This window comes from Misgurnus anguillicaudatus, chromosome 5 (genome assembly GCF_027580225.2).
Source record: "Misgurnus anguillicaudatus chromosome 5, ASM2758022v2, whole genome shotgun sequence".
NCBI classification, from domain to species: Eukaryota; Metazoa; Chordata; class Actinopteri; order Cypriniformes; family Cobitidae; genus Misgurnus; species Misgurnus anguillicaudatus.
The window spans coordinates 11,382,016-11,397,619 of NC_073341.2; the positions used below are offsets into that span (position 1 = coordinate 11,382,016).

Genomic DNA, 15,604 nt, shown 5'->3' on the forward strand with positions numbered 1-15,604 from the left:
TAAAACACCTTATATTAGAACCTGATATAGCCTTGGCACCGGCGTTTCCCGTTTGGGCACCTACCGGTAGACAAAAGAATTGCAGTGCTGTGAGGTTGATAAGGGAGGGGTGTTTCCTGGTTTTAAAATACTGTTTAAATAAATTAGAAATATTTTAGCCACGTGTTTCTCAGTCTGCCCGCTAAAATAATAAGATATGATGAACAAAGTGAGAAAAGTATAATTCTATTATTTCTATTCCGAGGGGCAGTGTGGTGGCATCTCAAGAGTAACCGTGGCATCTCGAAATGCCCGCACCTACAAAGGACTGTCAGCCAGCGTACGCGCACATTCATTCCCACACACCCCGCGTGAATTAAATGAACGGCCGCGAATGCCTCATAGTGCCAAGAGTGGTGGCACCCGACGCATCTCGAAATGCCCGACTAACAGCCAGCACGCAAACATTACAGCACAAAAACCGCGTAATTTAACAGCAAACTATATATAGCGCAAAGAACAAGTACTAATGATGACAGCAAGCGCACACAATCAGTGTTAGTATCCACAAGCAGCCAATATGCGACGCTGAAGTGCCCTAAATGACACAAAAACTGTAAGCTGCCCCAAAAAGTCACGGTGCCACCACTAGCTGCCTCAAGATGAGTCCGACTCCGACTCCGATGCCGGAAGTGCCAGGATTAGCTGCCTTAAGATGCCACAAAAAAAGATAAGTCAGATGCCAAGTGCCACTACTAGCTGCCTCAAAATGAGCCAGATGCCGGAAGTGCCACTACTAGCTGCCACTGCCGCGATTTGAGCTTGCTGTCTCTCCCATGACGTGTACGCCCCGCTCCTTTGAATGCCCCGCCCCCAGTTAATGGAGTACTCGTTCTTCAGACCTATGGATTAATGGAAATGAAAAAATGACATAAATCTGTAAGTGGAAAAGTAATTCATATGTGTGTGTTTTCTCCCAGGTTAGCACGAATGCATCTAGCATAATTTTGGATCTTTACCATTGAGGAGACTGGCTGACTGTTCTCAACCAACCATCATTCACACGCTAAACTTTAAAGGTACCACATTGATTTAAGTTGTTAGTATACCACAGTTCTGTTAGTGAAACATTTATTCATACTTTTGTGTTTTCTCACAGGTAAGTATGAACGCGTCTAGAGCAGTTTTGGATCTTTACCATTGAGGAGGTTGACTGACTTTCATCTATGACCATTAACACAACAAAAACTAAAGAAATGTTACTACAAGTGGACCTATTCAGTTACTCATTATGCTGTGAGTACACCACAATTTTATCAGTGAAACAATAATGTTTGTTGTTTTCTCAATGCTTGGCATAGACAAATGTGACCCTGTGTAATTTGGAAATTTCATGGGAAAAGTGTACGTCTTAAAAATGTTTAAATGTTGTTTGAATTAAGGAACAGTACACTGATTTATTAAAAGTGTACAATACACTGAGTCTATTAAAGTCATAAAGGAATACTTGATATATTTCATAAGGAATGTGAAAATCTTATATTAGTTTTGCTGTGAATTTGGACTGAAAAGCAAACTTTTGTTTTATGTTTAAAATAATGTTTGTAAAATAAATGATTGTTTAATAAACTGTAATGATTTTCCTCAAACGGTTCAAGTTGAGTTAACTTATCGGGTTTTACAGTGTAACAACAACAATGTACAAAATCAAATAGGGGAAAGCATATTTTAAGAAACAAAAAATGTCATTGGATCCCATTAAAATCCTCTACAAATTTTTGTTGTGTCTTAAAATCCTTTAGAAATATCCTCTAATAGAATCCTATAAGATTTTTCTAATGGAATCCTATAAGATTTTTCTAATGGAATCCTATAAGATTTTTCTAATGGAATCCTATAAGATTTTTCTAATGGAATCCTATAAGATTTTTCTAATGGAATCCTATAAGATTTTTCTAATGGAATCCTATAAGATTTTTCTAATGGAACGGTTCCAAAATATGATAGAAATTCTAATTAGATTCCTGTACAGAAGAGATTGTAGTAAAACCAAGGTTAATTTTCGTGGTATTTGTAGTAACACTCTGGTCATACAAATGGCATTCATTTCACCAAAAAACATGGTTATTACACTTTTACTATAATAACATTTGGTTAATTTTCATAAGGATTTGCTAAAGTAATAGCTTGATCTGTGTTAATGCCCAAATCAAGTTATTTTCAATATTACTTTTTATTTTTAATTGCCACACTATGACCAAAAGCCTATAAATCTCTATCACCTCATGTAAAATACTGTACAGTGGGGGAAATAAGTATCATTTAAATTTTCACCTGACTTTGTGCATTTATAATGTGTACACAGATATTCAAATTTGCTCACTGTGACTGTAAAACCCCTAACCTGAATCATGACCTTCTGTATTTGTCATGGTCATTTTTTATCATTATGATGATTATAACAGGCTGTTTCCTACAGGAAGAAGATAGATCCATTGCTGCCCAAGCTAAGCTTTTTTGACACAAGTGTGACATCCCGAAAAAAAAAAAACCATTAATAACCGGTGGGTGAAGGACCTCCTCCTGAGGTATGTGCAGCTGTTCGGTCTCCTGCTACCTCGAGGTCAACGTGGACAGGGCAATTCATGGGCAGGGCCGCCTCAGGTCGTTCACTTTCCTCGAGATGCGGCAGCCTGCACAAGCTGGGACCGGCCAAGAGAGAAAATGGTGCAGGAGGTGTACACCTCTACAAAGCAGTGGCTAGTGATGAAGGAGGAGGAGGACATCACCACCAAGTCCCTGAAGTGCTTCAGGCGCTACATTCTCGATAGAGAGGTAGGTCACTGTGACTTTAAACAGCCTTGATTGTTACTAAACACATGCTATGTTAAGGCAAACCTCAAAGCTGAAACTTCCCTGTAATTCACAGAAGCCTCCACCAGATGCCACTCTTCCTGCCGCGACTTCCAGCTCTTCAAGAAGAGAACCAGGATCAGTCAGAGCTTTATTTGCAAGTATGTTTGCACATACAAGGAATTTGTTTTGGTGACAGAAGCTTCTACAGCACAGAATAAGTGTGACAGGATACAGACAATAAAAAGAATACAATTAGAATAAATAAAATACACAATATGCAAAAAATAGATTAAAAAAAGAAAATATATATTTTTAAAAGACAATATACAAGATGGTATGGGAATGTTCATCCCTATACCAAAGTTATCATCATTGTGATATGTCTTTGAATAATCTCTTATTATTATCATCACACAGGTCCACGTGCTCATCTCCACTGAAGCCTTTGCAGAGAAATGAAACAGTGACTGCATGTTTGATCCGGTGGTGATGAAAATGAATAGTATAATAGAAAGTATGACTTCAACATGTTTTTGGTGGTATGGTACAGTGCTTTATATAGATTAATGGTACAGTCTTCTTTAGCTTAAAGGTAAATATAACAGTGAATGAAGATCATTCTTAAACTGTGTTTAGATGTAGTTCAATAAAGTTCAGAGTATCAGTGAAGCAAGTTTGAGAGATTTCTACATAAAATCTGTAATGTAAAAATATAATCTTGAAGGTTAAATTTTTTAATAAGGTCTATCTCTATTTACAGTTGTATTATGCCACATTTAACCTCCTAAGACCTGGATGTCACATATGTGGATACTTATATGTATATGTAATACTTAATTCTGTGTAACTGGAACCTATTATACACAAACATGGACAAATACACTGCTTCATGTTCATAGAAAAATATTTGGTTATTATATTAATTGGTTCCCAAAAATATCTGGTAGAAATCTGAAAAAAAAGACAAACCAAAGCTCGGTCTTAGGAGATTAATTTAGGCTTTATGATATCTAACCAAAGATAGGAGATTGTTGCATAAATTGGTTTGGGGCAGAAAAAATAATTTTGGTATTGGAAACATTTTTTAAGATCTTTTCCTCTCATCTCATACAGGATTTTGTCCACCACCATGACCCTTTAGTCTCTGTGGTGGTTCTTCATCAGTCAAATGTCCTTTAATGTTTTTGGGAATTAATATTAAGTAGTGCTTAGTGAATTTAACCCTGCAGTAAACCCAGCAATATGTAACTCTGTTGATGCTTTAACTGCTGTAAGGGATGAGGGATTATTATCTAACTTAATGTCTGTTTTTGACTGACTGCCAGTGTTGAACTTTTTGATATGCCTGAAGGATTTTGAGCAATGAAAAAACCTTTCGTGTGTATCATGCATTAAAATATATGACCTTTGATGCTTTTTAATGATTTAAATAAAATCTCCATACAATCTGAGCATGTCTGTGTTTTACTCTCGACTAATACTCTTTTTCTTTTAACATTACTGGTAATTAACATAGCGCCATCTAGTGGTTGTAAATGAATAACACAATAGGTCTAAATATATGAATACAAAATTAAGAAAAAGAAGAAAACATCTCTTATACTGGGAAAAATCTTATCTAGTTTATGATGATCTGGTTCGTGTGGCTTTGTAATGGAAATGTAACTGTTTTTTGTTTCTCTGTGTAAACTATGTATGTTAATGTAGTAAGGTCTGTTATGCGTCTCCTCCTGTTATGTATGTTATGTAGTGTTGTATGTTTTCTTTTCTGTAATGTTTAGTGAACATGCAATAAAAAAATAGTAATACAAAATCTATACATTCTGTAAAATACATTTTAAAATGTAGTAATAAGCATTAAGTAAGACATATTAAAGAGTTTTGATATTTTATATATATATATATATATCTACAATCAAAAGTTGTAAATTGTTTTAATGAAACAACACAAGGGACATAAATATATATATATAAAAAAAACTCATCACAGTTGAACTGTAAACAGAACAAAGTCATTAAACTCCATGACAACCATACTGTAGAACTCATCGTTGTCATGGAACCATTATGACATCACACTCGGTGCCTATAAAAACGCTCAGCCAGATGAGACTGGTATCATTTGGCTGATCTGAACGCTTGCCTTTGGTTGACTCTGAACGCTACTGTACAGATTACCAAGTGAATTTGCAGACTTTCAAAAAGTTCGCAGCTTTAAACTGCTTGACGCACTGTGTACAGACAGACAGTTTACTTAGATTTCAACCCTCTGTGAACCGAGTCTAGCACAGTTAAGTCTTTCAGTTATTTTTTCACATCATGTTTCGTCCTGTAACACCATTGTCCGACAAGGACATGGAAGGAGCAGATGTTGAAAATATGGATTTTATTCTGCCGAATGCTGTGCTGAACTGTGACTATGTCCTTGATATCGGACTTTCGTCACAAGTCGGGCGCGCTGCCGGTTGTTTAAATCCATGTGGAGGAGAGGAGGATGATGAGGAGGAGATGGTGGATGTTTATCCAACACATGAGGCGAAACGCCAAAGAGGTAAGATGCAAGTTAAGGCAAAACGTCTGACTGTCATGCTGATTACATACAGTTATTGTGTTGTTAATGCACGTGTACATGTAGACACACCAGGTGGTGCTCGTGTACTTGACATTTTACCCGCCGTTTTTCTTGACCGGGAGAATACGCAGACAAATTTTGACTCCATTAATTTAACAAAAAGCGACCGAAATGAATAAAACATCCCCGCAATTTAAGATAAGAATTACGCCGTATGAGGCCTTGTTTTTTAACATCCCTCACGGAAATGAACTATGGTTTTTATGTGGTAAAAGTGTAGTAAGGGCTTGGGACGTCATTACTTGTCGTGGCGCTCTGTTTATGGACATACTTTCTCTCAATCGTCTTGATTTGTCGTTATTTTTTTTCAACCATGGTAAACCGTTGCTGTATTAATAATTAAAAGTAATTTACATTAAAAATGACAGATAAGGACAAAACTTCATTATGTTTTATTAACCTCGACCCCTCAGTAATGTGTATACATGACATATAAATGACATTTATATATACGACAGCGAAGTATAACATCTGAATATTAATTTGTATAGCTTAAGTCAACATTGAACATAAGGGAAATGTCCCGGTTTACTCGCCCAAAATACGTGAAATTTTCAACATTCATCTTTCTGTTGCTATCCCTCTGCTGACAGCAAAAACTGCTGCATTAACTAAGCTACTTGTGAAGGTCGTACGTGACTTTGCTTACAGATTGGCGTAAAATCGTGCTCTCACAACAACCACGCTGTTATCTTAAAAGGCTTTTTATTCACTCTTTTTTCATATGGATCCAAACTGTTAATAGTTCTGATTTTGTCCACATACCGGTGTTGTGTCGAAGTCTGTTCCCCCTATTTTTCCCTTCAGTGTAGTGTTTTTATTGGCGTTTTTATCACGTTATAGGTTTTATTATTTATATATTTAAAGTTTTAATGGCTACTGAGATGTATATGTGTGCGTTTCTGTAATGTATCTGTATTGTTCTGAATGGTAAGTCAATTATTTTTACAGTATGAATCATATTAAATGTATCATATTTATTTAATTATGTATGCAAACATTACATTTTTAAAACAACCAGTAAAGGAAAAAAAAAGGAAAAGAGAGGCTATATTTTAAAAGAAATACCCTAATAGAAAACTGTCAAATGTATGAAATATTTAATAAATTGTATTATACAATACATGATATTATGCCTTTTTAGTATAACCAATTCAAATCTTTAATCTTTCTAAATGTAACGTGATGAAAACGCCATAAAAGCACCACACTAAAGGGAAACATAGGGGGAACTGAGTTCGACACAACACCGGTCCCTGCTTCCCTGTTTAACGTATCCCAGTAAATTCCACATCCTTTTCCAGATTTTAACATCTGTTTTCTTTCTTTTTATTCTCCCAACTCTGCCGCTTCTCCTACTTGCTGTATGTTTACATTCGCGAGGCCACCAACATGGCCGCCACGTCCCAGAATGCAACGCGGCGCCCAAGCCCTATTGAGTACTATTTGCAAAACCATGGTTATTTTGTGGTAACAATGGTTTAACTACAGTACCGTTAACCAGGTTTTGTTGTATGTAAATGTTTAATTTTCATAAGTGATGTATAACATAATAAATAGTAAGCAGTGCATACCAGACTGCAAATGTTTTGTTCATTTACGGAAGCCGAGGTTGTGTACTATTTTTATTTTTGCTTGCTTGTTTTCTCATGATCACAACTTAATTTCTTGTTATCTCAAGTTAACAAAAGTTGTATTTTTTCTCATCAGATTTACAATAACACAATACACAACATCATGTCATTGTTTGCATCCCTGTATGTTACTGTCTGATGTTTATTGTTTCTGCTCAGCATGATTGCAAATGTGATATTTATTTTATACAGTTGAATAAATAATACATTAAAATAAGTGACAAGTTTTAGACACGTATTGATCACTTCAGTTAAAGCATTCATTTCATAACATTATTTATTGAATTGCAGTGTTGGGATGTGATGACCGTGGAATGGATTTTGTTCTTCCGTGTGCTGTCCCTGAAATTGTCCCGAACAACGGACATTTGTTAGACAGACGCGCCGGGAGTTCACATCCACGAGGAGGAGTAAAGGAGTTTACTCCTGCATTTGAGGAGGCGAACAGCCCCACAGGTCAGATGGAAATTTTGTGTTCTTGACAGTCTTTAAATCTGTACCATGTTTGTTCCTCAATAGTTTTGTTGGCCCTTGCAGATACTGATATCTTATTACATTAAAGTCAATAAAATAAAGCATCTTACAATAAGAAATTAAGTTTAGACCATTGCTAGTGTGTTTTAAACTCTTATTTTAACAGCGTTATTAATGCAATAATCATTGCTGTATTTTTAGGAATTTGTTATAAAGAATTAGATACTCAATTACATATTTGATCAAATAGTATCTGCGTGGACAGTTTGTTAAATGTGTTTATTTAGTATCATTACTGACAACGGTTCAACTTTTGTCATAATGAATTTTCTAATAGTTTATCGTTTGTTTTTGTTTTTATATTTTTGGTGTAGAAAAATGCAAGAATACAATCTTTAAATCAATAAAGAAGGGGTGGAAGAATGTAAAGCAGCCATTCCTTCGTAATGATAAAGTGGAAACACTGATTCCTTCAGAGGTTTGTTACATCATTACATTTAGTACAACTATCTGTCCATTTATAGACGTGTTTCCATCCAGGTTTTGTTATCGACCAAGTGAATATGTGTAAAAAAGGTTTTCTATTCAAATGGAGCTAAAATGGTGTCCGTTGTGATGTCACGAATGATGTAAGCGAATTGTCACATAAGTTTTGGTGTATCGCAAAAAAATCTCGGTAATTTAAAATAAATGTCCTTTCACCAAAGGCACCCGATTATGAGGAGAAAAAATTGAATATTTAGGAGAATAAACATGAATAATTTTATGGATAAGTGATTGACATTTCAGCACTTCATGAAGTTAGTTCAGTGCAGCTTGCGTACCCTCTGCGTATATGGAGGATCGACTCTGCAAATCAAAACAGAAAGTCTCAGGCTGCGATAAGAGCGCCCATTGTTTGCTGTTATGCCCTTCAGAGGTTGCGCGTGATGAAGATCTATCATGTGACATCACATTTATTTGCGTTAAAGCTATTTAAAAAATATATTTTTTTGAGGTATTGCGTTTATGCGCTAAAGCATTTTTTGCTAAAAAGCCTTGGATGGAAACATGGCTTCTAAACATGGCTTGAAACATTTATCTGTCTGTCTGTCTGACCCACCTCTGGTCTTCTCCACAGCTTAATGCGGATTCAGATAATCCTAATCTAAAGGATGAAGCTGGTCTGGCCAGCTCTGAATTAAACAATAAGATCAAACCGGAAAAACAACGAATGGCATTCTTTGACTGTCTCCGGAGGGGCAAGGTGGAGTCAGTGCCGACTCCCCTGCTTAAAGCGGATCCAGCTATCCCTGATGTTAGGGAAGTTGTTGATCTAGCATCACGGTCAAAGACCTACGTTGGTCCGAAGAAACAGAAACGAAAGGCTTCAAAGAGCCGCAGATCTAACCTCCAGGGAGAAAAAGTGACTGTTGTGCCAACTCAACAGCCCAAGGCCATTTCAGATATTCCTGTTGGCATGGATGTTCCTGATCTGGCCTGCCCCCAATCAAAACCAAAGATTTGTCCGGATAAACGCATGACATTGTGGGAACGCTTGCTTGGATGCTTCGGGAGGGGCAAAGTGGAGTCGATGCCGACTTCACAGATTGAGGCCGATCCAGCTATCCCTGATGCCAGGGAAGTTGTTGATCTGGCAGATTCTCAATCGAAGAGTGTTGGCTTAAAGAAACACAAACAAAAGGCTTCAAAGAGCCGCTTATTTCACAACCCTTTGAGAAAAAAAGGTAAAAAAGTGAAAAAAGATGCCGATCCAGCTATTCCTGATGCCATGGATGGTGCGGATCTGGCCAGTTTTGGTGGCATCGCTGCAGCCAATGCCAGGCTACAGACGTTAGGTGCCATTACAGAGAATATTGGGTTAAAAGGTGGCGGAAATCCCGACCCAAATAAAGCAAAAAATCCTGGGTCAAAAGAAGATGGAAATCCTGAGGCAAAAGCCCTTGAAAATCCCAGAAATCCCTTACCAGAAGATGATAAAGTTGTCAGGCCAAAAGTTATAAATGTTGTTCAACAAGCTTTTGAACCACCAAGCGAGAAGAAACCAGCTGATCTCTCAGTGCCTAAAGGTGAGTGTACTGACTATATTACTCCTACTTTGTTTGCACCAATATGTGAAATGGTTTCTTCATCATATTCTTCTGTACCTGGAAATGTATGCTGTACCTTTCGTCTGTGAGTATTAGGGTTGTGCCGATAGACGATAGTATCGTGTATCGACGATCTTCAGACATATCGTCAATGGCAGGCTTTCATGGCGATCGTCAAGACGATAGTTGGCGAATGGTTATTATTATTATTATCATCATAGTTTTATATTAACACCGACAATGCATGCTTTTCCTCACATGAGGGTTTGTGGGCTTCACTTTAAGCGGAGAGCTTGTAAATAGAGAATTCCTTCTTGCACGTACCTGCACTTAATGCGCGCGTCTTGGTCTCCTCCTACCACTAAATCCAGCGCGCCGCGTCATGAGCAGCTGCGCTTCTCTCTGTCTCACGTGCACGCGCTCTCGCGTCTGTCCGCAGTCTAAACATAAACTAAAGTAGTAATCCTTATTTGTTCAGTTTAATGCGTTTCATGCGAGCTGATGCAAACTTTACTTTTTGTTTAAAATATGACCCGCTGCATATTAGCGCCTCTCTCTCACTCTCGCGTACGTGCAGAGAGCTGCGCTCTGTCCGAAGTCAGATCACTAGGTATTAATCCTGTTTATGATATGCATTTGATGAGTTGTAGCAACACATCCCTCGTGTTTAATATATGATTGTGTTTAAAATATGATCGCGTTCCGCTGGACCGTTGCGTTTAGAAAGGCACCTCATGAGAGCACCACTGCTTGACATGTGTAGTCTTCTGCAACAGCACTAAATAAATGCATTGAATAGTTTGTATGTGCGCGCACGTGTGTGTGCGTGCGCAGATGCATGTTTTTACAGTTATTAAGTAATCATGATAGGGTTTTAATGACGCGCTCGCATTAATGGCATCAGTTTTAAGAAGATTGCAGTCATGACGGTGTAACGGTCTTGTTTTTTTTTGTCCACCCATCAAGTGACTTGTTATAATGAGTAAAAATTAACAAATAAAAAAAAGAGTAAACTACTGCCACGCCCCCCGATAATATCGTGTATCGCCGATCTCACAGGCTGACGATAGGACGATCTAAAAATAGGGCATATCGCCCAACACTAGTGAGTATATGAATGTTAACATGTACTGTCACCTCATCATTTGTCTGTGTGTTTTTCAGACACTTTTGATTCTAAATATCAACTCTTGGAGGATGAAGTGCTTGGGGAAGGTACCTTTGGCAAAGTGTACAAAGGGATCCGTAAATCGGATGGCACTCTGGTAATGCACTTGTATTTATATCAAAGACAATGTTTGCTGAAATTTGTATGTCCACTTGATCTAAACCATGTTTAAAAGTTTGTAGATTCTCAAACCTTAAAGTTATGTGTGCAGTGTCAGGTGAGCTGCTTCAGTCAGCTCAAGAGAAATTAACTTTTGCTGTTTTTCTCTTTACAGGTTGCCATCAAGCGAATAACCAAACGAAGGAATGAAAGCACTATTCAGATTGTAAGTTGTCATAAAGTGAACTAAACAGAAAATAGACAGTATAGCGATTACGCACCAATACAAGATATTTGTTTTATCTAATTGTAATTTGTTGACCATTTTTTCTCCAGCCTGGATACCCCAAACCGCTCATTACAGAAGTGGCGCTGATGCTTAAGTTAAGAGATGCGCCCTCATGCACCAATATCATACAGTTGTATGACTGGTACGAGACTAAACACTTTTACATGCTGGTGTTGGAGTACCCACTGCACAGCGAATCCTTGAAGCAATTTGTTAAGCGTGAAGAAAAACTAAGTGAAAATACAGCAAGACATCTCATGCGTCAGGCGGTACGGGCAGTGAAACACTGTCTGGATAATGGAGTTTTCCATGCCGACATCCATTGCGGAAACTTCTTGGTGCAGCAATCAACAATGAGCCTGAAGTTAATTGACTTTGGGTCTGGACTTTATCTGACGCATGATGATGGCTATGACTTTAGTGGTGAGCTGAATCTTTTTTAATATATAGCGGAGTATTGAAACCTGCTGTTTCTTTTACAAAATGACTCAACATGATGTTTTGTGTACAGGAGCTCCATGGTGGATCGAAAAATTCGAAAAATTCGAGGCCGTGCAAGAAAGCGTCTGGGCCTTAGGTGATGTGCTGTTCTTTATGGTGCATGGATATTTCGTGGATTCCAGGAATCGGAGGAGAACTATGAATCGTTTATCAAAGGGTGAGTGAAAATGTCTGATCAACATGCACACACAAAGCCACTGATCAACCACAATAAATATTATCAGAGGATACGGTCTGTCTGGCAAGATGTATTTTATTGTGTTTAGCTAAACAGTCATTTAGTGGCTCGCCAATGTATTACATCACTGTGCCATCATCTTAACCTGAGGTACTGTCTGTCTGTGACCAGGGTCCCTTTAGATGATAGACAGACAGACTTTTTTGCAGTATTATTAAATGACAACAAAAGCATCTCTTTATGCCATGATCATTATTACCATTTGTGCGTCATGATGACTAACCAGCTCTCTCCTAAATCTTGTACAGAAATCAGCAATCTGTTAAGAGGTTGCCTGGCTGAGAATCCAAGTGATCGTCCGACGCTCAAGCAGATCTTAGATCATGACTGGTTTAAAACTAAGTCTGACGAAGAAGAGCTACTCGTATACAAAATGAGGTAACAGACAGAGTAGGAAACTACATTTTGCAGATTACATGCTTTTTATTTTCTGTAGTTAGTTGTATTGTAAGATTGGTTTAAATGTACATTTTCATCACTACAGGGCACTATCCGCACAAGGGGAATGATTGGAGATGCTGTTTTCATCATTCTGAGACATATGGAGTTTGCTAATCATGTTTATGGATAAATAAGGTAATAAATGAATGCTTTTTTAACTATCCGTTTGATCACATTATTTAATGGCATCATAATGAATTAGCTAACAGCTGTGTGTTAGATGTTGTTTAACCAACACTTCTGCATTTGTCCTCTTGTGTCTCCCTAGTTTCTACAACCAGAAAGCGAGAATAGCACCGACACTAAAAGGGCCACAATTTCTCAGGAGTAACACATTTTTGCATAATGTAAGTACACAACTGCATTTATCTTTGTATATTTTATTACAAAAATCATACATATTGTGCACTGGCGGCCGGTGACTTCTTTTTTCCGAAAGCGCTTGATGCGAAGTTCAAGTTCGTCACAACATGTATGTAGCCCGTCATGTGTGTGGTTCGTTATTTCAAAATATGTGTTCTGCATGTCGAGAGATCCTGTGTGCATCACATGTATGGTCAAAATAAGTGCCTGCTGCAGACGCGTCTAAAGGGTTTATGATGAAAGAGACACTTGCGTTTGCTAGATACTCACATAATCTCATGCGTAATCAAAGTTTACTGTTAAGGGAGTGTCTTGCGTGTATTTTGTGAAATTGAGCGTCTCTTTTATCATAAACGGTTTTGACGCGTGTGCAGCAGGCACTTGTTTTGACAAAACACGTGATGCACATGGTTCACATGACGCAACAAACACATATTTTAAAAACACAAGCAACACACATGACACTCCAAACACTTATTTTCAATTAGCGCCCCTCGGATGAGCAGTCACAAGCCGCAACTGATATTGTGCCTTTAAAGGGCCCATGGCACAAGACTTTTTTAAGATGTCAAATAAATCTTTGGTGTCCCCAGAGTACATATGTGAAGTTTTAGCTCAAAATACCATATAAATAATTTATTATAGCATGTTAAAATTGCCACTTTGTAGGTGTGTGCAAAAATCTGCCGTTTTGGGTGTGTCCTTTAAAATGCAAATGAGCTGATGAAATTCAAACACTGATCACAATGATGGTGGTTTGTTGAAATTGAAACTCATTTGTGCTGTCAATTATTTTCTCTCTTTGCACTAAATGGCAGTGTCATGGTTGGATAGTGCAGATTAAGGGGTGGTTTTATAGTAATAAGAACTCCTTATGACATCATAAGAAGAGCCAAATTTCAACGACCTATTTTTTCACGTGCTTGTAGAGAATGGTTTACCAAAACTAAGTTATTGGGTTGATCTTTTTCACATTTTCTAGGTTGATAGAAGCACTGTGGACCCAATCATAGCACTTAAACATGAAAAAAGTCAGATTTTCATGCCATGGCCCCTTTAAGGTTCTAGATATACTATAAATATGATGACTAAAAATTAAATGTTGACATTTCCTTTCTTTCTCATCTTCAGGTTTTATTTCAGCCTCAGACTTCATGATCACAGACCGCTGGCTGAACGTCTGATGCAGATCCTGTCTCATCCTTGAACACATTAAAAAAAAATGTTTAAATTCTTAATGTTTTTATATTTTAAAGTTGTAGTTTCTAATATATAGTTTATCCTCTATAGAATCAGCTATGTCTGGCTCTCTCTCTCTAGGGTTGTTTTTCTCCTAGGAGTTTAGGGAGTCAGGTTTATTAATGTAAAGCTGCTTTGAAATAATTAAACAATTGTGAAAAGTGCTACAGTATATAAATAAAATTGAACTGATATGGAAGACTTTTCTTATCTTTTTTATTTGATCAAACTGATTAAATAAACTGATTGGGTTACTTATGTACATGTTTTTCATATCCAATATCAAACCCTTGACCTTGGTATAAAATACTGGGAGTTAACGTAGTAAATCCAATCAGACACAATGTTAAACCTGATGCTGTTTTAACTCAAATAAATAAGTACACTTGACCTAAACCTTAAAATATACCCTTCTTTATGCAAATGTTTGTCATTAAATCTGTCTATAAATAAAAACTAGGCAAAATGGTAGCGTTATCAGTCAGAAGGATAAATGTTTTATGAACTTATAATAGTAAAAACCGACCAAAGTTCACCTAAACCAGGGGTGTTCAAAGTCGGTCCTGGAGGGCCGGTGTCCTGTAGAGTTTGACTAAAACTCCCCTCACAACACCTGCCTCAAAGTATCTAGTCTGCCCAGTAAGACCTTGATTAGCTGGATCAGGTGTGTTTGATTAGGGTTGGAATAAAACTCTGCAGGCCCTCCAGGAGCAGGATTGGACATCCCTAAACCATATTAGACACTGCTCATTTGTGATCGGATTTTCGAAACAGTTATCACAAAAATGAAGTCTTCAGACTGGATTTGGCGTCTAATTATCATTCTTTGTTATTATTATAATTACTGACAACGGTCTATTAACAGTGTTTTTATCCCTCTTTTCTTTGATTAAATGTCTTCACCTCTTTTGACTTTGTGTCAAATGCCTTTCTTAAAAAAAGATCAATTCAATGAGCTTTACCATTTGAAATCATTCCCAAAACCTATTTTACATATCTAAATGTTAGCAGGTGCACGTTAGCTTAGCAGGTATTAGCTTAGCACACCATCAAAACAGGAGAACTGGTGGGATTCAATTTTTGTTTTGCTACAAACTGACAGAAGTCGAGTGTTTTAATTAACCATATGTGAGCTGACGTGGCTATGGATTGCAAAATCAAACACACAGATGCACCATATATAATCCCAATCACGTTTAATGTCTTCTTGTTTTATCCATAAAAACATCTTTATGTGCATGTTTCAGCCATAGGTTTTTACCAGCAGGGCGGCTATGCCCTTATATGGGCACCATGATGAAACGGATCCAAGCTGTTGTTCGTGTAGTTCGGCTACGGTGTACACAACCCACTATGTAAATATTGGTAGGCTGCATCGGTATTTTAATAATTTTCAATGCTGCTCCATCAACTCCTTCTGACAGGACAAGGTAATTAAATATGTCCCATAAGTTATTGCCGCGGCCACTTCATATTGTCGTGACGATTGATGGGACAATCTGAGACTATCCAAGTGGATAGTGGATAGTTTTCTCCGTGCTATTAATTTAAAACATTTACAGCAGTGGCATTATTTGTCATATCGCTAAAGTTATAGTGAA

The 15,604-nt window shown here is 37.4% G+C and overlaps 1 protein-coding gene and 1 long non-coding RNA gene across 2 annotated transcripts; both read left to right on the plus strand.

Annotated features, from left to right (window-relative positions):
* The first annotated feature begins 260 nt into the window (after positions 1–260).
* On the plus strand, positions 261–4,626 carry LOC141363912 (uncharacterized). Its single transcript, XR_012369561.1, has 5 exons — positions 261–1,058; positions 1,139–1,275; positions 2,459–2,814; positions 2,909–2,993; positions 3,253–4,626. It is a non-coding gene; the product is annotated as an uncharacterized lncRNA (long non-coding RNA).
* A 281-nt stretch (positions 4,627–4,907) lies between these two features.
* Positions 4,908–14,165, plus strand: LOC129413745 (uncharacterized). Its single transcript, XM_073867537.1, has 12 exons — positions 4,908–5,386; positions 7,393–7,557; positions 7,950–8,053; positions 8,696–9,644; positions 10,830–10,930; positions 11,108–11,158; positions 11,269–11,644; positions 11,733–11,879; positions 12,209–12,338; positions 12,445–12,536; positions 12,670–12,748; positions 13,896–14,165. Exons 1-10 carry the CDS (start codon positions 5,155–5,157, stop codon positions 12,467–12,469), a joined length of 2,280 nt encoding a protein of 759 aa, XP_073723638.1. The 5' UTR covers positions 4,908–5,154; the 3' UTR covers positions 12,470–12,536; positions 12,670–12,748; positions 13,896–14,165.
* Positions 14,166–15,604: the final 1,439 nt, after the last annotated feature.

What these genes read in the sequence shown, in the direction of transcription:
- LOC129413745 (XM_073867537.1), top strand. Translation starts at nt 5,155, where the DNA reads ATGTTTCGTCCTGTAACACCATTGTCCGACAAGGACATGGAAGGAGCA. An exon ending in TGAGGCGAAACGCCAAAGAG is followed by an intron (nt 5,387 to 7,392) that starts GTAAGATGCAAG and finishes ATTGAATTGCAG; the next exon opens with TGTTGGGATGTGATGACCGT. An exon ending in TATGAATCGTTTATCAAAGG is followed by an intron (nt 11,880 to 12,208) that starts GTGAGTGAAAAT and finishes AATCTTGTACAG; the next exon opens with AAATCAGCAATCTGTTAAGA.